The sequence below is a fragment of the Meriones unguiculatus genome, chromosome 8 (assembly GCF_030254825.1).
Source record: "Meriones unguiculatus strain TT.TT164.6M chromosome 8, Bangor_MerUng_6.1, whole genome shotgun sequence".
Taxonomy (NCBI): Eukaryota; Metazoa; Chordata; class Mammalia; order Rodentia; family Muridae; genus Meriones; species Meriones unguiculatus.
In genome coordinates, this window is record NC_083356.1 from 12,630,871 (window position 1) to 12,654,016 (window position 23,146).

The window sequence follows — 23,146 nt, forward strand, 5'->3', positions numbered from 1 at the left end:
TAGGCTTAACTGCTCCATCATGATTAGCTGTTTGGTCAGCAAGTGTTTGCAGAGTGCCAATGTTTGGTCAGCACTACACATTTCCAAAATATTGTTGGGAGCGTGTTATGTCCATATGTCAGGTTCAGCAGTAAGCAACCAATAAGTGAAACAGAAATTTAATACCTTTTCCAAGAGCCTCATAGAGAACTTTTTGTTATAATTAATTATAAGCTTTTACATATGAACACGTCCTTTAAAAATTGCTTATTAAATCTTTAAATTTTTGACACGAACAATATAGTTATCTTGATAACTATAATAAATTCTTGTAATTGTTATATTATTTATGTATTTATATATTATATTGCTATATTATTCTTATAATCTGTTCTAGTAAACTCACTACCACACACAGGCTGGCTTTGCAGACATGATCTCCTGCCTCTGCCTTCCAAGTTCTGACAGTACATGTGTGTATCATCATACCTGTTCACAAAACAATTCCATAGTTTTATTTATACCTCCTTTTAATAAAAAGAAAATATTAATGCAGATCAAAATTTGCTTCAGCAGTTCCACTCCTAACCATATATAGAGAGAGAGAATATTCAAATTGTAATTGTAGAGTTTTCCAGAAAGGAGAAAGGAAAAGGGGGAAAATGGAGGTGCAGCAGAGTTTCTCATTACCCACATCCTGTAGAAGCTTGGAGAAGTGAGATAATGTGCAAGTTGAATATAAAGGAGTTAACAAAATGAACAAACATTGTGTTAGGGGACAGGGATGGCACACTCATCAGTGTCCTTGGGGTATTTTTTCTTCGTGTATCTAAAGCCCTTTCCAAGATCTTTCCTAAAAATCCCGAGACCGTCCATTCCAGGGAATCATTTTTCCCCGGAAGCCTGAGATCCATATAACTTTATTCTTATTATATGATCACCGAAAACTTTCTCTGTGCAAGTTCTGTTTAACTTTAAAGTAGAGAACAATAATAGTAAACATCACTTTTAGTCAAGGAAGAAATCTAAAATAAATAAATTAAGCAATGAAGCAATTCTTTGCATGCACACAAAGTATCTATTTTATTTAAAATTATTGTGAATGGCAACAGAATTCTGAAGAGTTCATTGATACTTGAATAGAAAGTGACATAAGGAAAAGAAAATAAATCAAGACTGATGAGTATCTTCAGAGAGAAACCATGGAGTAATATCTCGGATTATCTCTTTTTTTTTCTCTTAAAGTTTGATATTAAATAGCAAAAAAAAAAGTAGGGCTATATTTTGTTATGTATGAAAATCTGTTTTTATCTTACAGATCATCATATCAACTACATATCATACATAAAGCAACCTGGTCATCTTTTTGTCTTAATATTTATTTATTTATTAGTGCTCTATCTGCATGTACACTTGCATGCCAGAAGAAAACATCATATCATATTGTAGATGGTTGTGAGGCACCATGTGGTTGCTGGGAATTGAACTCAAGACACCAGAAGAGCGGACATTGGTCTTAACCGCTGAGCCATCTCTCCAGCCCCTGGTCATCTCTTTTTAGCTAACACAGAAAAATTGCTGATAGAGAGGGTCACATTGCAGAGCACTGTATACCCTAGGTGACCATTTTTTGTGACAGGAGAGGAAAAACTACAAGTTTATATTCAGCTGTATAGAATTTAATAAATATCACTACTTATTGGCAAAAGTGTTAGAAAATAGATCAACAGGTATAAACAATAATCTGTGATGTTTTCATATTAAAACCGTGAGTCTATTATTCAATGTTTAATTGTTGCATTTAATTGAAATTTTAAATTGCTATGAAGACAAGCATTTTGTATATTTAATATGTAAATTTCCCATTCATAGCCAGAAGCCATTGGAAATATAATTGAGGAAAATAATTCCTTAAATTTTATTTATTTATTTATTTATTTATTTTATATGTATGTGTACCATGCATATTTGTGTCTGAATATACAGATGTATGAGTGGCAGAAAAAAAAAAAAAAACCTGTAGGAATTGTTTCTCTCCTTCTGCAACGTGGGTCCTAGAGATTGTACTCAGGCTGTCAGGCTTGCTAGCAAGTCCCTCAACGTGCTGAGCAATCTCACTGGCCTAAGAATTCCCCTTTTTACATAAAATTACACTTTGCACATTACTTATTTGACCTTCTATTAAATAAAAATAGCAACAACCATCTTCTAAATCACTTAAAAATTCCTACAAAAAGACAAGAAAAAGAGATGCATGTTGAGATGACATATTGAGCTGGTTTGTGGATATGAAATATTTTAATAGATTGTTTTCTAGCCCAGGATTTACAAAGTATTATGTACAAGTGTAGACCTTGACTTGATAAGCAAAAGGAATGTCTGCTCCTTGGTGCCAGCCTTTCAGAGTACCCAGTGTTCTGGCTGAGCTTCCAATTGAATGTAAATAAATAATTTATCATTAAATTTCTATAAGTACATAAACTTTCAAGTGAATTTTCTTATTTCTGGTGCTATGTTCTTCATTTCTCCTCCAGTTGCACTAAATCTATCACAGGGTCAAAATAACACTATTTTTAAGTTTTACTATTGCTGAATTTTCTCCTAAACTTTAACTATAAGATGATATATTCACTGATAAATTTTTTTAAATTACCAAATTCTAATTTCCTCTTAAGTAAAAATATGTGGTAAAAGCTGGATGACTGGGCTGTTGTCTGACTGAATAACCAGGAGAGCAGTAAAGCAGTAGACAGAACTACAGGCAGAGGCTACAGGTGAGCACAAAATCCTCATTTATTACAATTTATTCAATTTGTATCCTGGTGAGAGGGAGGGGGCCACAGCCAGTATACGAATTGAATAAATTGTAATAAATGATAATAATAAAAAGGTATATTTCTATTTTTAAAATATTTTGAATATCTTAAGATTATATTAGAGATATTTTAATATCTCTAAAAAGACATTTTTAATATCTTAAAATGATAGTTTTAATATCTTTCAATATGCCTTTGTTCTGCATAATCATCTTACATAAGTTCTGTGAGATACATAATTCTTCTTTGGCTTATAAACATTCATATTTTCTGGTACGTGAATCAACTATTTAACAAATTTGTAAAAACTTATAAAAGTTATTGATGCAAATTACTAGGTTAGATTTACCTCATTAATAAGCATATCAGTTCTTAAAAAATATTATATTGTTTTTATTTGGCAAGCTAATTTTTTCCTTTTTTCTTTTTATTTTTATTATTATACTTTATTCACTTTGTATCCCCCCGTAAGCCCCTCCCCCTTCCCTCCCCTCCCCATCCCATCCTTCCTCCCCCTTCTTCGAGAATGCCCCTCCCCAAGTCCACTGATAAGGGAGGTCCTCCTTCCTTCTGATCTTAGTCTATCAGATCTCATCAGGAGTGGCTGCATTGCCATCTTCTGTGGCCTGGTAAGGCTGCTCCCCCCTCAGGGGAAGGTGATCAAAGAGCAGGCCAAACAGTTTATGTCAGAGGCAGTCGCTGGAACTTCCCATTACTATGGAACCAACCCACTTGGACACTAAACTGCCATGGGCTAAATTTGTGCAGGGGTTCTAGGTTATCTCCATTCATGATACTTGGTTGGAGTATGAGTCTCTGGGAAGACCCCTGTGTTCAAATTTCTGGTTCTGTTGCTCTCCTTGTGGAGTTCCTGTCCTCTCCAGATCTTACTATTTCCCACTTCTTACATAAGATTCCATGCACATTGCCCAACAGTTGGCCATAAGTCTCGGCATCTGCTTTGATAGCCTGCAGGGCCGCACCTTTCAGAGGCCCTCCTCGGTGGGTTTCTAGCTTGTTTCCTTTTTTTCTTCTTCTTCTGATGTCCATCCTCTTTGCCATTAGGGATGGGGATTGAGCATTTTAGTCAGGGCCCCTCTCTCTTGATTAGTTTCTTTAGATGTACAGATTTTAGTAGGTTTATCCTATATTGCATGTCTACATGAGTGAGTATATACCTTGTGTGTCTTTCTGCTTCTGGGACAGCTCACTCAGGATGATCCTTTCCAGTTCCCACCATTTACCTGTAAATTTCTTGATTTCCTTATTTTTCATTGCTGAGTAATATTCCATTGTGTAGATGTACCACAATTTCTGCATCCATTCTTCAGTTGAGGGGCATCTGGGCTGTTTCCAGCTTCTGGTTATTACAAATAAAGCTGCTACAAACATGGTTGAGCAAATGTCCTTATTGTGTACTTGAGCCTCTTTTGGATATATGCCTAGGAGTGGTATGGCTGGATCTTGAGGAAACGCTATTCCTAGTTGTCTGAGAAAGCGCCAGATTGATTTCCAGAGTGGTTGTACAAGTTTACATTCCCACCAGCAGTGGAGGAGGGTTCCTCTTTCTCCACAGCCTCTCCAGCATGTGTTGTCACTCGAGTTTTGCATCTTGGCCATTCTGATGGGTATAAGGTGAAATCTCAGGGTCGTTTTGATTTGCATTTCCCTGATGGCTAATGACATTGAGTATTTCTTTAAGTGTTTCTCTGCCATTCGATATTCCTCTACAGAGAATTCTCTGTTTAGCTCTGTTCCCCATTTTTTAATTGGATTACTTGGTTTGCTGCTTTTCAGCTTCTTTAGTCAAGCTAATATTTTTATAGCTACAATTATTATTTTGTTTTAAGATGCCACTTTTATTAAGATACAATTATTCTATTCAGTCCTTTGTTTGAAAAGGACTTCATCTGAATATTCATCTTTGTTTTGTATATAATTTTCTTTTTCAATTTATTAAAAGTAAATTAAATTGTCTTCTAAGACAAAGAAAAAAAAACTCCTCCTCTCTTCCTAATTTTTATCAGACATGAAATTGGAACTCATCCTGACAGCAGGGAAAATTAAACTTGAGATACGAAGTTCAGCTGGCCGAATGTTTGTTTTGTGTACACAAAGCCCAAAATTTAATTTCCAACCTCCTATGACCAAGCATGGTGGCATACACTGGTAATCCCAGCATTAAGAAATAAGGCAGAAGGATCAGAAGTTCAAGGTCATCCTTAGCTACACACAGAGTCTGAGAACAGACAAGACCCTGTCTCACAAAACCAAAAATCAAGCAAATGGCAACAAAACCAGAAGATCCAAGTTTATTGGGTACATCAGCAGACAGGTCATTTAGAATGCGGCCAGTGTTATCATTCGGATGGTATTGAGTGACATTGCCCTGGAAGTGCTTCCTCCATGGCTTGGATGTAGGAAGCATCCTCTGTGGATGCTTTCCCTGCGGCAATCTCCTTTACTTTTCCTCAGATTACCTGTCACCCTTCTTTGAAAATTATACATTGGGAAGAATTAGGTAGTTGTTTGAAAAACAAAAACAAACAACAAAATATAAACAAGATAAACAGTGTCCTATTATTTAAGACCCCCCAAATGCCTATGATGCTTTAAGATGATAAAGACCTGTGTTTTTATTCTGTGTTGTCCTCTAATTAATTGTGTGACATTTGGAAAGGTCAAGGTACTTGTTCAGAATCAGCTGTAAGAGCCTTGGGAGAGAACATTTATCATGATCACTAGTGTCCCCGTAACTAGCCAAGTCCCTGGTGTTTGGGGAGGCTCTCAGTAAATTGGAGCACAGTAAGGGATGAACAAATCTTTAAAGATTGATAAGGTATTTGATACAGCTGGGATCAGAGTTTGGGAACTGTGAGAGCCAAATAAGAAATTAGTACTAGTACAAGAACTAGTAGTAGCAGCAGTAGGAGGAGCAGAGGTAATAAGCCAAACTTGGGATTGGGAGGAAGCTTATGTGTGCCGTGATATGAAATTTGAATTTTATGTTGGAAGATCCCTATAAGACACACACCAGATCCTCTTGAGGATTTTAGCAAAGCCATCTGTTTCTGGAGTTGCTGAAGGTCGGAGCCTGGGACTGGGTAGCCCCAATAAGCCATGTTCAGCCAGCTACACTTAATAAGCCAGCTAAGCCAAAAAGCAATAATGAAAAGCATATTCAAGGTCCCCACTCTGGGAAAAGGGATAAAAAGACGCAATGCCACCCCCTCCTTCCCTCCCTTTGCCAAGTCCATCTTCAGGGTTCTGACATGAGGGTAAATTTCAAATTGAAGGAAAAGAGATATGCTTAACTAAAGCCACCTTGGTCCTGCCCAGCATTGACCCAGGCTGTCTCACCTACAATCCCAGAAGTTGTTGCTAATGTGTGAAATCTCCTTCCCAGAGACAAGCTCCCTCTCTCTGGAAGACACCAGGATTTAGCCTTTCCCTTCTCCCAGTGTGAGATTTCCTTGAGAGAAATTCCAAGTCCCTGGGTGGCTTGTTTCAATAGTCCAGACTGTTACTATGAGGGACATCAGGTCTCTTTAGAATGTCCTATTCCTTCCAGGCATCCTGATTACACAAGCACAGTATAAATAGCATTGTACATCCATTAACCTTTATGCTTTCCTCATTTGTCTCCAGTTAAATGAACCTGGACGCTGACTGATTTGAGGAGCACCACCTCCCTCATCTGGAGGATGAATTCATAGCTATGTTTTGCGTCCACTCTTTCCTGTCTCGAATTTGAACTGTTAATGCCAATTGATCCTGTATGGTCTTTTCTGAGTCTCCACTAGCTATAGCAAACAAGCCTAAAACTGTTATTCTGACATTGTTTGTTAATGTATTTATTTTATGTGTATGGGTGTTTTGCCTGCATGTATGTCAGTGCTCCATGTCTGCGTGCCTAGTATCTTTGGGGGTCAGAATAGGGTGTAAGATCATTCGGGACTAGAATTACAGATGGTTGTGAGCTACCACGTGGGTGCTAGGATTTGAACCCTGGCCCTCTGGAAGAGTAGCCAGTGCTCTTACCAGCTGTGCCATCTCTCTAGCCCCTGGTTCTGACATTCTTGACCATGCTTCAACTGTATGTTCTTGTTAGGCCTCATTTTCATGAGCCCTTACATTTCTAAACATTTAGAGCTGGAAAGGAATTTATTTCATCTTACTGAACACCGTATCATACCAAGAACACTGAGGCAAGAAAGGGCAGGTGGATTGCTCAAGATTAAATTCCATGAGATGTGCCATGAAGAAGTAATGAGAATTTTATAGTCATTTGAACCCAGTGCATCATTCTGAATTTCACTATAAATTCATTTCCCCAGAGGTGGACAGAGGACTAGTAATGTGATGAAGGAGCTCACTGCATCTGCTTGGTTGCACATCCTTCTTTTAGCAGTATACTACAGAAAACCATCTGTTTTCTTACCCTCAAGGAAATGTGGAAGGCAGGCTACATTTAGGGTGCTAAGTAAATGTGATGACTGCTGTAACCATGACAACCAATGGGGCTTTTTTTTTTCAATAAGTCTTCATTAGTCTACTTCCCAATATATCCCCGAACTCAAACTTTTCCTCAGCCAACACCTCCCATCCCTATTTCACTTAATTTCTTCTTCTCTCTCTTCTCTTCCTAACCTAGGAAACAAAAGACAAAGAAGTATTACAAATGGTATTGCTATCATTATTGTGTTCTGTATATCTGTTTACATAAAGCACTTGCTTGATCTTGTAAGGTAAAAGTTGTTCTCATTTTACTTGCAATTAAATCCAACTTTAAGGAGGTCAAGTTTTTTGTTTTCTTTGGGGGGGTGTCTGTCTGTTTGTTTGTTTGTTTGTTTTCTTCCATCTCGCTAGAAGAACCTTTGGGTCCTTGCTTCTTTAGAAGCCCTCAGCTGCCTATCCTAAGACCCATTAAATGCCACTTCATCTTTTTTTTTCCCATGTGAACTATTCATTCTGATTTTTGAATACTTACCACAGTACTCAGATATACTAAACTTTTTTACTCTTTGTAAAATCTCATCACTTTCATTTGTTAAACCCTTACATAATGATGTTTCAGCCAAGACAGTGAAAGCAAGTGCACAAAACCCCGGATCAGCCTCTTTGTTACCTTCCTCCCTGTTCCTCATTTTCCAACTATGCAATTAGAACATTGTCACAGTGAACAGGTAACAAGTTAGTGCATACAAGTGTCTAAAGAGCTAAGAAAGGGAATTCTTCAATAATACCAAAGACGGTATTGTAACAATTCATGAATTTTCAGGAGCCCCTCAGAATCCAGCCTTATTTTAAGAGCATAGAGAAAAATAAATGCAACAAATGAGCACGATTCTCTACTTAAGTACAAATATACTTAAGAATATACAAAATATATTTCTTTTCTTGGTGGCATAGGTCCTCATTTTGTGTTAATTTTTGTTTACACTTTTTACATTGCAGTTTCTTATTAGTTACATTTTAGTAACTTTGTATCCCCCCGTGGTCCCCTCCCTCTTTCCCTCCCAATCTCACCCTCCCTCTCTCCCTCTTCTTCCATGCCCCTCCCCCAATCCATTGATAGGGGAGGTCCTCCACCCCTTCCCTCTGACCCTAGCCTATCAGGTCTCATCAGAAATGGCTGTATTCTCTTCCTCTGTGGCCTGGTAAGGCCGTGCCACCCTGAGGGGAAGGTGATCAAAGAGCAGGCAATCAGTTCATGTCAGAGACATTCCCTGTTCTCATTACTAGGGAACCCACTTGGACACTGAGCTGCTCTGGGCTACATCTGTGCAGGGGTTCTAGGTTATCTCTGTGAATGGTCTTTGGTTGGAGTATCAGTCTCAGAAAAGACCCCTGTGCCCAGATTTTTTTTTTTTTTTTTTGGTTCTGTTGCTCTCCTTGTGGAGCTCCTGTCCTCTCCAGGTCTTACTATCTCCCACTTCTTTCATAAAATTCCTTGCACTCTGCCCAAAATCTGGCTATAAGTGTCAGCATCTGCTTTGATACCCTGCAGAGTAGAGTCTTCCAGAGGCCCTCTGTGGTAGGCTTCTGTCCTATTCTGTTTTCTCCCTCTTCTGATGTCCATCCTCTTTGCCTTTCTGAATGAGGGTTGGGCATCTTAGCCAGAGTCCTCCTTCTTGATTAGCTTCTTTAGGTGTACATATTTTAGTATGTTTATCCTGTATTATATGTCTAATATCTACTTATGAGTGAGTATATACCCTGTGTGTCTTCGTCGCTTTTGGGATACCTCACTCAGGATGATCTTTTCTAGTTCCCACCATTTGCCTGCAAATTTCATGATTTCCTTATTTTTAATTGCTGAGTAGTCCATTGTGTATATGAACCACACTTTCTGTACCCATTCCTTAACTTTCACTAAAATCCTAAGAATATATATTTCTATGTGTTTATGACAATGTCCCCTTATAGCTGTATTTAAAATGGCTCTAGGTTGTTACTGTTTTTAGAATCTTTGCTTCTTTTTATCTAAATTGTGTCTTTATAGGTACTTTTTAAAATAGCTACGTTTGTCTATACTATTGTCTCTTTAGATTTCAATCTATTTTAGATTAATATGGCAGATATCAATTCTAACTCTTGTTAGAATCTTTCTCTAACATGATAAAAAAAATTAGTAGTTAACAATAAGTTGTGATCTCCTCGAAGAGAAGAACTGTAGAGTCCGTTTCCCTGCACTCATGCTGAATGTTTAACATCCTTTCAACTTGACTTGGGGTTGTATACTGTGTAGCACATTGTATGGGTTACATCGGGCCTTGTAAGCCACAATGATGCTGGGTGGACTGAGAGACTGTAATTGGAATTCTGCCTGCTTATTGCATGGTAGGAGTGCCAGGGTCATGGTGCCTAGTTGGAGCACAGCACAGCTCAGATCACTGCAGCTGCATACATACAGGAATCTGCTTTATATCAGCTGTACTGTGGGACCGTGATTAAGGCCATATGGCCGCTCACCTTCATTGGATTCACCTCTCACAACTGTGGCCATGATTGCCTCTTAGATAACTATGCCGTTTTCTTTGTTTATTCATTCCTGTCTGTGCTTCCTAAACAAGAATCATCCTTCCTTGAGGGATTCAGCTTCTGTGACGTTTTTATGCGTGTGCACCACGGAGTTTTTACCACTGCATTCGTTCATTTCCCCTTCCATCTCTTCACCACGTGGAGTTTAAGCCCTGAAGTAGAACACTGTGACGTAAGGCATGAGGGTCACTAGGTGGTGACTCAGAGCCGCTAGGAAATGCACATTCGTTCATTGTGTGTTTCACTTTCTACCCTCCCCCACTTGGTGCTTTGGCCAGTTCACCAGTTTCATGTCTGTGTTTGCCTGTCAATAATGGTTAGCCAAATTAAATTGTTTTTGAAATCATGAAAAGAATCTTTGAATGATGAGATTCCACAACTAGAAAAATAATAGAATGTGTGATGTAACCAGATCGGTTAGACATGCAAGTGTTTATTCATTGAGCCATTTAGCCGATTCTGTTTTGACTTTTTTTATCATTTTTTTCAAATATTTTCGTATTAGTTGGGGCTGTCTAGAGCAACAGAACTGAGACAATGATATAAATATATATTCATATATAATATATAAATCCCATATATACATATGCATGAGATTTATTGGAGTGGTTTACTGGTTATGGTATTCCAACAATGGCTGCCTGGATTAGTCATTGTAGCTCTAGATTGACCTTAATCACAAGACATGGTAGCACTAAGAGATGCTCAAAGGCTCTCCAGCACTCCATATGTAATCCTTTTTTACCTCCGTTGTGGAGAAGCAATCCAATTTCTCCTGGTAATCTGGATCAATCAGCCCTCCCAACACAGTTATTCCTTTATGAGCCTGTTGGTTTAAGGGCATCAGAAGCCTAAAGTAGTCAGGAAGGAGTCCGAGCTTCCAGTTCAATGGAATGTCCGTGTCTCCTGGCAGGAGTACGCCCCGATCTGGAACCAAAACTTCTAGGCCAGATGAACTTGGACAAAAGTTTTTCTAGTGGTTTACAATGGGTGATAGTGGATCCATTTCCTTTTTCACCCCTTAATTTCTGTATCCAGATCCTGGCTATGGAAGAAACCATACCATATATCAGATGCTGATTCAAAGTACCTAAGCACCTTCTGGAGAAACTTGCCTCAGCCCACCCCACCCTAGGCTGCTGCCACCCTATTGACCCTCTAACTATGTATTCAATAGGCCATTCCATTGTTCTGTCAGGCCACGTACTTCAGGATGATGGAGAAGATGGTAAGATCAGTGGATTCTGTGATCATGGGCCCACTGTCACACTTTGGCTATGGAGTTCTTTGGTCAGAAATAATATTGTGTGGAATGCCATGACAGTAATTCCACAGATGGTAGTTTTGGCAGAATCATTATATGACAGAAAGGCAAATCCATAACCATGATCCGTAACTACTCCAATATGGGCATGGTGCTGTTTTCTCCACAGAGGAAGTGGTAGTCAGCCTGCCACCAAGTCACTAGATGGAAGAATGCCATGTCAGGATCTCGGTGTTGGTCTCTACTGCTGGCCTACCTGACACTCAGCTGTAGCCAGGTCAGGTTGGTGAGTGGAAGCCCATGTTCTCAAGTCCATGCACAACCTCCATCTCTGCCAACAAGGTCACTTTGTTCATGGACCAATTGAGCAATGACATGGATGGCTTGGGAAAGAGGCTGACTGTCCACAGAATGGGTCATCCTATCTACCTGATTGTTGAACTCCTCCTCTGACAAACTCACCATTTGATGAGCATTTACAGGGGACACAAGTATCTTCACATCCTTTTCCCATCTGGAGATATATAGCCACATATTTTTCCCCAGATACCTTGTCAACAATTTTCCAATCATGACCTTTCCAAGTCCCTGACTAACCAGCGAATCCATTGGGTACAAGCCATAAGTAAGTGAGCAATCACATCTGGCCATTTCTTCTTTCAAAAAATATAAAAGTAAGACCATGTGTTCTGCTTGAAGTTCTGCCCACTATCCCTTTGATAGTGTCTTTCAGGGTTGTCTCAGAAAGGGATTATAATGATACAGTGGTCCATTTCTGGGTAGTGCCTGTATAATGTGCAGAACCATCAGTAAACCAAGCTACTTTTATTTTTCTTCTGCCATTATCCCACTACTTGAGATCTATTTCCATTCTTCAGACTCTTCAGTGAATGAATTAGCAAACTCATTAAGCTCTTTAGTGGTATAAAAGACCTTCTAATGAACTAGATTTTCTGTATCCTCTCAGCCTTAAGTCTGATTATAGGTCTAATGGTTATTATAGGTGGACCTTGAGAGACATCAGTATTATCAAATCTGTCCTCTCCTTCATGGAAAGTCGTCAATGATTTAGCAGACGATGAAGGATTAATTACCTCAGACAAGGGTGAGAAAGGCACTATCTCAGGGGGTAGGGGTAGAGACGAATCCTCTGCTAAGAATGGAGAAACTTTCTCCTCTATTCCAACAATGGCTGTCTCCCAATAGAAAGGCCAAGAATCCAGTAGCTGTTCAGTCCATGAAGATGGATGTCTCAGCTGGTCTTCAGAATTGCAAGGAAGGACCTAATACCAGTGAAGAAATTAACTTGCCAGAGAGGGCAAGAAAGCAAAGAACAGGAGCTTCCGTCTTCAGTGTTCTTTAAATAGGTTACTACCAGAACCAGGTTTAAGGTACATTTACATCTTCCTACCTCAAAAGATCCAGATTTAGGATAGATCTTCCTTCTTCAAGTAATTAAGAAATGTCCCTCACAGGTACTCAGCTGCTTGAAACTTAATAAATTCCAGATGTAGTCAAGTTGATAACAAATAATAGCCATCATATTACTTATTCTTTGACAATTTAATATATATACTGTATTTTAACCATATCTTTCCCTAATTACTGCCTTCTACTCCTCACTGCCCCACCAACTTTGTGTGTGTGTGTGTGTGTGTGTGTGTGTGTGTGTGTGTGTGTGTGTATGTTTCTGAGTCCGATTGATACCCCTCTGTGCATTATGTATGACAATCCTGTCAGGGGGCACACTCTCTAGAGAAAACTGACTGTTCCTCAGTAGCCATCAGCTGCCAATAATTTTTCAGCTAGGGATATAGCCTCACAATCACCTCCCCCTTCCCTTATGGGACACTGACTGGCTTGATCTAGTGCAAGTATCCACAGATGATGGTAATGGGGGTATAACCATCCCATCATGTCCAAGAAGATACTATCTTACAACAGTTCTCTCCATCTCTCATCTCTTTTTTTCATCTTTACCTTTTAATGAAAACAGATTTTTTTCTCACATAATATATTTTAATTACAGTTCCCTTAAAGACTTTTTACCACTCCCTCCAAGATGGTCCCTGGAGGATTTGGAGCAAGGCTAATGAAATGATGCAGATGTTCCATTTAGAATTGGCCGCTCCACGGTCAATTCTTCTCTGTGCTTTGACCAGTTGTGGGTCTTTGTAGTAGCCTTTGTCAACTACAATAAGAAGTTTCTCTGATGAGAGACAAGAATTTCATTATTCTATGAGCAGAAGGATAAATGTGGTGCCTTTAGAAGACACTCTTATTTTACATTCATTCAACAAAATGTCATAGTAGGCTCTTCCCTTGGGAGTATGGCCTCCCAGCCACGCATTGCAGGACCAGCATGGATTGCCTCTTGTGGAACAGGCTGCAAATTTAATTTGAAATTATGCTGATTATCCGCATGACTTCATGCCACTATGTCACCAAAGTGCATGTCTTGTAATTGTGGCTGACAGGGTTCACAGCTGGAAAAGACTGCTCATGACTTTCTCCCTGAACAGCTTTCACAGCGTCTTCCTGCCATACCATGCGAACGGACCTGATCATGTCTATTCATCTTTACACTCATTTCAATTACTCCTTTCCCCATTACCCTACATCCTGTTCTTCCCAGCCCTCTTCCTGTTTGAACCTTTTCATATCCAGTTTACCATCTCCTCTCCTTCATTTTATCCATGTGCCACTACCCACTTCCTCTAAGGCAAGGTGCCTCAAATCTTTCCTCTCTATTCTAGTGTCCTGGCTTTGAGAGGAACTCCAAGTTAAACACCCACAACTAAAGGGTCAAGTCTAAGAACTAAGTAGAAGTAAGAACATAAAATTTTTTGTTTCTGATGCTAGTTTACCTCATTCAGTATAATTTTTTTTCAGTTTCATTTTTCATTATAGCTAAATAAAATTCCACTGTGTTTATTTGCCACATTCCCAATCTCCATTCATCTGAACATCTGGACTGATTCCATTTCCTGTCTATTGTGAATGCAATGGCAATGAATATGGGTGTGCTAATATAATATCTCCGTATTAAAAGAGAGAGCCATTTTGGTATTATTCCAAGGTCTGGTACAGATGAGTAATGTGGTAGATTCACTTATAATCTTTATAAAATTTCCAGATTAATTTCCAAAGTGACAGTAGTAATTTGCATCTGCCTTAACAATGTACAAAGTTCTCCTTCCCCCATACCCATGCCAAGACTTGTTATCGTTGGTACCCTTCAATGAGATAGAATCTTAGACAGTTTCCTCTGATAGCTAAGAATGTGAAATATTTTCTGGATGTTCCCCAGCCATTTGTTAATTCTTCCTTTTGAGAACTTCCTCCTGCTTAGTCCAAAATCCCATTTTTCAGTTGGGTTGTTTTCGCTGAGATTAGGTTTGTGAATTTCTTGTATATTGTAGTTACTAATCTTGTATCAGACATATAAAACTGGAAAATATTTTCTCTCATTCTGTTCACTCCCCCAACAGTTTCCTTTACTGTCGCAAAGCTTTTTAGTTCCATGAGGTCCCATGAGCCACATGTTGGACTTATTTCCCATGTTGCTGGAATCCTGTTTAGAAAGGCATTACCTCCATTTATATTGCAGTCAAGGGTGCAGTGAAATCACTGCAGTAGGCCACTCCATAGAAAAGTTTATTCAAACTGCCAAAGCTATCTCTTGGGGTTCAGAGAGAATAGCCAAAGTGACAGAGAGATTCTTCCCTGTTATAAGGAGTCATGGTGCGGTGGGAGGTAGACAAGTTGGCTGGAAGAGCGTGGGAAGTTGCATGGGGCTTTTATCTGCAAACTGCTCGTCTGAGTTAATATCTTCGTTGTTGGACACCTAGGTTAGCTCTGTATGTTAGTTATTGTGAACAGTGCTGAAGTACCAATTGATGCGCAGTGTCTCTGTGATGCATTGACTTAGAGTTTAGAGTAAATTACCCAAGAGTAGTACTTCTGGGTCGCTGGTAGAGCCATATTTAATTATAAACCACCATATTGATTGCCATAGTGACTGGACTAGTTTACATCCCTACCAGCGTTATGTAAGGGTTCTCATTTTTCTATGTCCTTGACAACACTAGTTATTTGGTTTCTTCTTGACTACCATCCTGACTGGAAGGAGACAGAGAATCAAGGTAGTTTTAGCGTGTGTGTGTGTGTGTGTGTGTGTGTGTGTGTGTGCTTGCATGTTCACGCACATGCGTCAATGCTGGTGTCCATGTGCTATGGTGCACTTGTGGAGATCAGAGAACAACCTTGGATGTTGGTCCTTGTCTCCTATCTTGAGAAGGGGGCCCTTGTTTGTAGCTGTGCATAGAATAGCTGACCTGTAAATTTCCAGGTATTATTCTGTCTACACCTCCTGTCACTGTCAGAGCACTGGGATGACAGATGCCACCATTATGTCCAGCTTTCCATGGTTCTGCGGATCTGAACCCAGAATCCTATGCTTGTCAGGCAAGTGCTTTATCCGATGAACCATCTATTCAACCCTTAATTTGCATTTCTTTGATAGCTTGTGAGATTGAGCATATTTTAATGTGTATATTAGATATTTGTAGTCATCTTTTGGGATCTAAATATTTGTTTTAGTAGGCTAATTACTGATTATTGTTTGCTTTACTTATTAGTTTTTGCATTCTTTGTGTATTCTAAATATTAATCTTTGGGTAGTAGGTAGCATAAATTTCTCCTTCTTATGTGCTGCCTCTCCAGTCATTAACTGTTTCTTCTGCTGTGCGGAAGGTTTTTAATTTGATTAGGTCTCATTTGTCTACTTTTAGCCTTATTGGATTTGTATTTAGAAAATCTTCCCAACGCTAATATCTTTTCCGACTGTGTTCTCTAACAGTTTCAGAGTTTGCAGTCTTTGATCTGTTTGGATTTGATCGTGTACAGGATAAGGAATAGAGACTTAGTTTCCTTCTTCTACATGTGCATAGCCAGTTTTTCTCAGCACCATTAGCTAACGAGGCTGTCTTCTTTTCCACTGTGGATCATTGCCGTCATGTGGCCGCTGCTGTGGGTTTTTATCTGGTTCCTTTATTCTACTCATTGGCCCTACTCTGTGTTTGTGCCAGTGCTGTGCTGGTTTTTGTTGATGTGGTTTGTGCCAAAACTTAAAATCTGTATCCATTTAACCTCATGCATTATTCTTTTTGCTCCAAATTGTTTTCACTACCAAATCTTCTGTGTTTTCTCAAACCTGTAGCTACTATTATACTAAATAGAAAACAATCTCAAGCATTTCCACTAAAATAAAAAACAAAACTTCTCCACTCCTATTCTACACTGTGCTTGGAAGTCTTAGGTTTTAGTTAAATCAGGAAAACAGGAGAAAGAAAGAAATAGGAAAAGAAGAATTACAAGTCTTCCTGTTTGTGGAGCTGAGAAACACTTTTGGGAAAGTGGAAGGATTAAAAAAAAAACTGACAGACAAAAGTCAATAACCTTCCTATATTCCAGTAAGAAAAATGCTGAGAAAAAGATCAAGGAAACACTCCCATTAAAGGAGGGTTGAATAAGCACATTCAGGAGAGGAAAGACCTTTGCAATCTTTACCACATCAGAAAAAGAAAAAAAAAAACACAAAAATATAGGAATCTCTCCAAAGCTCATGGACTAGAGGAATCAATTCCATGAAGGTTGCTATACTACCAAATGCAAGCCACAGTCTGATTGCGATGCCAATCAAAATTCTGACTACATTCTTCAGAGAAATAAAACTTTTCAAATATTTTCTATTTTTTATTTATTTTGTGTGGGGTGTGGCTACATGTGTGCCAGGGTACACTGTGGAAGTCAGATGTCAGACTACAGTGTGGAGGCATCTAGAGTCAAGACTTCCCCTCTGGCATGTGGTGCCCTGTTCAAAGGTTGACCTTAGGTCATCAGGCTTAGAGGAATGTTTTCAGCCCTGAGAAACAAGGGACCTTTAAGAAGCTAGTGCTGTGATCCTAGGCAGTGAGTGCAGAATGCATTTTTCTCAAGGTTAAATCAACTTCATTTTTTTTTCTTTATGAATGATTTCATGAAATCCTTTAATCCCCCCTTAAGGAGAAATCCTTAATTCTCATTGTATGTCTCAGTTTTCACTTGTTTACCATCTGTGCAGCAACAGTGTATAAATCTACATCAAAATACTTAGAACATTTCTAATACCTACGTGAAATTTAATACAAGTCAGTTTTTATCTAGAGTAATTGCCATTTGTTCATGTCTTTAAAGACTACGGTGCTAAATGGTTGAGGATGTGGTATGTGGTAGAATGACTGCCTAGCGTGCTTGGAACCCTGGGGCCAGTCCTCAGAACCATAATATTTTCCAAGTACTGACAGTCACGACTACACCATGCCTTTCTAGGATACTGAAAATAAGACAGATGCCCTGCTTTCTTAGACATTGTATATGAGCAAAGGGAAAGAAACCAAAAGGGAATCTTGGAAGGTGTTTCCAGTCTATGCTGTGGCTGTTATGAAAATCTGTGAAGGAGCTGTGAGAGGCAAAGGAGGGGCGTGTGCAGCAGACATGGAAGGGGCTGGCTTGGGATGTCTCACTGAAGAGTGTCTAAGCAGCCACCTCCCAGATAGGAAGTCATCCAGCTGAGAACTGAGGATATAGCTCATTGGTGCACTTGCAAGTGTGAGGACCTGAATTCAGATTCCCAGAGTGTACATAAACAGCAGGTGGGTGTGGTTGCTTACTAGTAATTCCCGGCCTTTGAAGGTAGACACAGGATTCCCAGGGAAAGATGGCTTGAAAACAAGCCATATCATGCCAGTAAGCTCTAGGTTTGATTGAGGGATACTGCCTTGAAGAAAAGTGTGGAAAATCAATAAATGATGATTCCTAACATCAATCTCTGGTTTCTATATGCTTGTACACATAAGTACACATATAAGATATATACTTTATAGATATATACAATAGATAGATAGGGATAGATAGATAGATAGACAGATAGATGATAGACTGAGAGAGAAACAGACAGAGACCAAGAGACACACAGAAAGAGACACAGAGAGGAAAACAGAGACAGACTCAGAGACCAAGAGACACACAGAGAGATAGAGACAGAGAAGGACAAACAGAGACAGAGAAAAAAAAAACAAAAGAAGTCAAGAAATTGACATGTGAGAAGGATAAGTTCCAACAAGGAGCACCTTCAAAAGCAGAGGCAAGCTCATTTGTAGAAAAGAGGCTACTCTGCTTGTAACTGGGCTGGGTTGGTATGTTGGAGATGAAGCAGAGAGATAGCATCCAGTCAATGTGTTTGTGCGCAGGGGTTTTCAGTGTGTTGTCTAAATGAGGAGATGTGGAAAGGCAGCTCTTCCCAGGCATATCTGGGCTTAGAGTAACTCCAAGCCAATTTGAGGAGTTTGAATTATGTTAAGTACAGCATGAGCCCTCAAGTGATTTTAAGCATGAGGGTCGTGTGTGTGTGTGAGAGAGAGAGAGAGAGAGAGAGAGAGTTTTAGAGGTCATTCAGTCCTGGTGGGAGATAGTGGCCTGAGCAGTCACAGTAGATCCCAAAAGAGTCAATAACATATGAAAATATATGACGTATTTTGTCAATAGTGGCTTGGTTGGATGCAGAGAAGAGAGGAAATGAAGAATCATTTCCTACTAGGTGCCTGCTAGGTTTGGCTTCAGCCTCTGAGTAAGTTGTGCTGTCATTTGTTCAATATGACAAGCAAAATGAAGCCGGTCAGTGGTTGAGAGCAGCAGTCTGGTTCTCTGCTGAGTTATGGACTGTAAGTGAGTACCTGGGATATACTCTTCTTACTAACTCCCTGCATAAAGACTTTCCTATGGTTTTTCTGAACCCTCAATGAAACTTTAAATTTTCCCAACACTTGATTAATGTGAATTTTTTTTTTCGCTTATCTTCCACTTCATTTTGCTTTCACTGCTTGGTGTTTGAAATTGCTAACATTAACAATTGCCTTTCTAGGAAAGCATAGACCTGGGGGAAATCATGTTTTCCCTTTGCTATTTGCCAACTGCTGGCAGGATGACCTTGACAGTGATCAAGTGCAGGAATCTGAAGGCAATGGACATTACTGGATCATCAGGTGTGTACCAGCACAATCAATGGCACATTTCTGTATAAATAATTTCACATATATAAAATTGTGGGGCTTTTAATAATTTCTCTAGGTTGGGATAAAATTAAAACAGAAATATTAAAAATTAAAATGTTACAAATCACCTTTTTAAAGATAACATTCAAGTTATGAAATCTTTGAAAACTATTCATAGATTGACTTTCCACTTTGCTTTTGCATTTCTTTCTTTACTGATCTAAGTCTATCTAGAAATGCTTGATATAATTTGCTTTGTTCTCCCAAGCTTTCAGCTAGTCTGTTTGTAAGGGAAAATCCTGAGGCTTTCAGTTGTGAATCAAGACCATACATTGATATGTTTACATTGAATACATTCCCTTTACTTGTCTGCAAAGAAGCTGATAAAATGTAAGCTCACCATTTGCCTTTGCCTTCTTGATATTTTTTCAGTAAAAAATTGAAATATCTAAAGAAACTACAGGAAATAAACAAGACAATATGTCATGAAACTCTTGAGGGAGATTTGTCTTGCGGGAAATTTGACAAAGGGGTGAAAGGCGCGGTGCTTCCTTCTCCCTTCCTTTCACGGTTTTGAACATAAACTTACTTGCAGTCTTTGCCTAGAGAATTATAAAGTGATACAAGCCACAGGTGGCAAAGGAAGGGACCAGTTATTGTAGAGGCTTTTTATGTCTACTCTGCTAACATCTCAATTTCATGACTCTATCATGAGGTACCTGTTCCTTTGTAAACTACAGAATGAAGAAAGAGGTAGATGGACAATTAAATTTATCTTGCTGAAAAACCTTGAGTAAATATATTTTGTTGAACTTTAACAAGGCACCCTAGTTATTGTTTATCCCATGCTTTGATTGTGTGTTTTGAGCCAAACAGAACTGTGGCAGAATTATTACGAAATTTGAAGTTATTCCTCAGTTATGTGAAACTCCTTTCAAGTATCTGTTTGAGAGTATTACCTAATTCCACCTCATAGCAGGCAAATATCAACAAAGGGAGAAGCAAAGAATGTCATCAGACGTGATGGGGGAGGGCAACTGGGCCTCATTCTCTTGTTAAGAGGCTCACACACAGGATGTCTTCCTTAGAATAGTCTGCTGAGTATTTTAAAAACCAGGGATTCTGAGCAGGTTAGACATTCACATTGCCCTCTTACACACACCAGTATGTACATAACTCCCATCTGTTGTTCCTCAAAATATAGATATTTTCTAGAGTTTAAAATGTACATACTTGCTCAATAAATTAAAATCTGATCCCAAAGAAGTAAAGGTTATGATAATAAAAATAGTCAAAGTAAGACCAAGAATAGGTAGCTCCCAAAGTATTCAATTTCAGAACTACCAATACTAAAGGTCTCATGAACACATTCTTATTTAGTAAAAATGAAATATGGTATTTAATGCATAGCATGAAATGTTTACACAATCTTAATAAAATTATCTCCCTTCTCATAGATCCTTATGTCAAGGTGTCTTTGATGTGTGAGGGCCGAAGACTTAAAAAACGGAAAACAACTACAAAGAAAAATACTCTGAACCCTGTGTACAATGAAGCCATTATTTTTGACATCCCTCCAGAGAATGTGGACCAGGTCAGCCTGTGCATTGCAGTCATGGATTATGACAGGTGGGTGGAGGCTGCTTGTCCCTGATGCAGATCTAGTAGCCAGCTGGGTCGCATCTGCTTTCCAGGTTACCTGCTGTTACAGCAGATCTAACTAAAAATGAACAACAGGGGAGAGAGTCATCAGAGCCTATAGTTAGAGCTTTGGTTTGGTTTCACCTCTAAAGCAGGCTTTCTTAGCACTCACCTGAGGCTGAAGGAAGAGCAAGCCTGGGCGTGGTATGACGTTCACAAGGCATGAAAGAACTCTTCAGAAGTCTTTCTTCAGAAGCACAAACACTACAATCCAGATTTGGCTTTACTAGAGGGACTAATACTTTTATACATTACTTTGTCGGTAACTCTACCACTTCTGTAGGCCATGAATATGAAAAGACTAAGAATACTCACCGAAAACAGTGGGGAATGGTAGGGATGTGCCATTCAGTGTCTCAGACCCAGCCCCTGAAAAAGAGGAAGAAGGAAGGGAGGGAGGGAGGGAGGGAGGGAGGGAGGGAGGGAGGGAGGGAGGGAGGGAGGGAAGGAAGAAAGGAAGGAAGGAAGGAATGGAAGGAAGAAAGTTTTTGTGATCTGCTTAAGTTTATATTAAAGAAAAAAACACCGTGATGACTTTTCAGAGGTAAGTTTTTTAAATCTTGAATTATACCATACTTCAAAACTTAAAAATGTTGTAAATGTTTTCATGAACAGCTCTATTTTGCTTTAGCTACTCTCCCTCAAAGAGTGAGTTTGGGTAGATACAGCTGAGCATGTCATCGAGCCAAAGTTAAGGAAATAGATCCTAATATCAGATAAATCAGGAAGACAAAAATCATATCTACAAATATTCTATCAGATAAATCAGGAAGACAAAAATCATTTCTACAAATATTCTTACTGGGAAACTTCATATTGAGAGACATTTACATAGAAGAAGACCAGAAAAGCATACTGGAGCATCCTAAAATCACTCCCAAAGCCTCATCAGAGGTGCCTAGCAAAGTGACTCTGTAAGCAGTCTTTCCAATTCTTTTAAGTTACATTGTTTCAGGAAAGAGCTTATCAATAAAGTTGTGGAGGCACAGAACTGTAATCTTAGAACTCAAAAGTCACAGACAACAACTACGTGATGGGTCTGAGAGAAGCCTCGTTACTTCAGACCCCATCTTTAAAGGAATAAAAGGCAGCCTAGCTTGTCAGGTGCTGTCTTGACTACGGAGAGAATTCAGCTTCTGCTGTTGATTCTCAGGAACTCTTCTGGGCATCCAGTTTGTTTGTTTATGAAATGATAATAATGTTATCCAGAGTCAGAGACAGGGCTCTGGGGCTCAGGATTAATTACACCATTAAACTCAAAGTACTTGGAAAACTATCTTTACATATCACAGTCTCAAAAGTATTAGTTACCCAAGTCCCAATGGATACATCTACAAAATACTTCCACACCCTAACAAGGCTCGTGAAACACTGCAGAAGAAGGGGCGGAAAGAGTGTACAAGCCAGAGAGAGGCAAGGGAGTTTGCTGTAAGATTGTGTCTCCTAGTAATGTCAGAGGCTACGCCCATAAAATATGGCAAACATGACTGCCTAAATATGGGACCAACAAGGACTAACCCAATTGTCATGCCAAAGCCAATAGAGAAAAGCCCAAAACGCCCCAACCCTACACAGAGAAGTACAAGCACCTGAGGAAAACTGGGTGAGCAAGAGATGGTCTTCCCCAGGGAAAACCAGACCAATAGGTTGCTCAGTGCCTAATGGTCAGCCCTGCATACATATGTACAAGCAGCCTTATACAGACTAAACAGCTTATATTTAGGAATATGTATGTCTAAGCATATCATGGGTGCATACAATAGCAATTAATCAAAGAAGAGGCCATGAATATGAAGGAAAGCAGAAAGCAGTATCTGAGAGGGTTTGGAGGGAGGAATGAAAATATGGTGCAATTATGTTTTAATATCTAAAATAAAAAGGGAAAAATAAATATTGCCTATCGTTTTTATTGGTTGCAATGAAAATAGGACATAAATAAAAAATAGTAATGTCAAACAAATGCCTTGTTATGCAATGATAAATCACAATGGTGTGACTAAACATAAGCCTGCCCTACTTAATTATATTGCCAGCAATAGCATACTCACCCATATAATTTAGAGTCGGCAGAATAGAGACTTCTCTGCAAGAAAGTGAGTACTGTCCTCTTGGCATACAGTCGAAACACCATTTCAGAACAAGCCTTGTGGAAAGAGTGGGATTTTCTCTGTAGTGTGCGAGTTAAGTGGGACCTCTTCCCAGAAAAGCAGCGTTGTAAAAGTGGGGGTCCGCTGGCGTTTCCCACGCAT

General features: G+C 39.2%; 1 protein-coding gene across 1 annotated transcript in view; it reads left to right on the forward strand.

The window, feature by feature from the left end:
* Window positions 1-23,146, forward strand: part of Syt10 (synaptotagmin 10) — a 67,288-nt gene that overhangs the window by 34,139 nt on the left and 10,003 nt on the right. Inside the window, exons 4-5 of the mRNA XM_021663112.2 lie at window positions 19,067-19,187; window positions 20,654-20,825. Of these exons, the coding sequence (XP_021518787.1) occupies window positions 19,067-19,187; window positions 20,654-20,825 (293 nt within the window). The remainder of the gene's footprint in view (window positions 1-19,066; window positions 19,188-20,653; window positions 20,826-23,146) is intronic.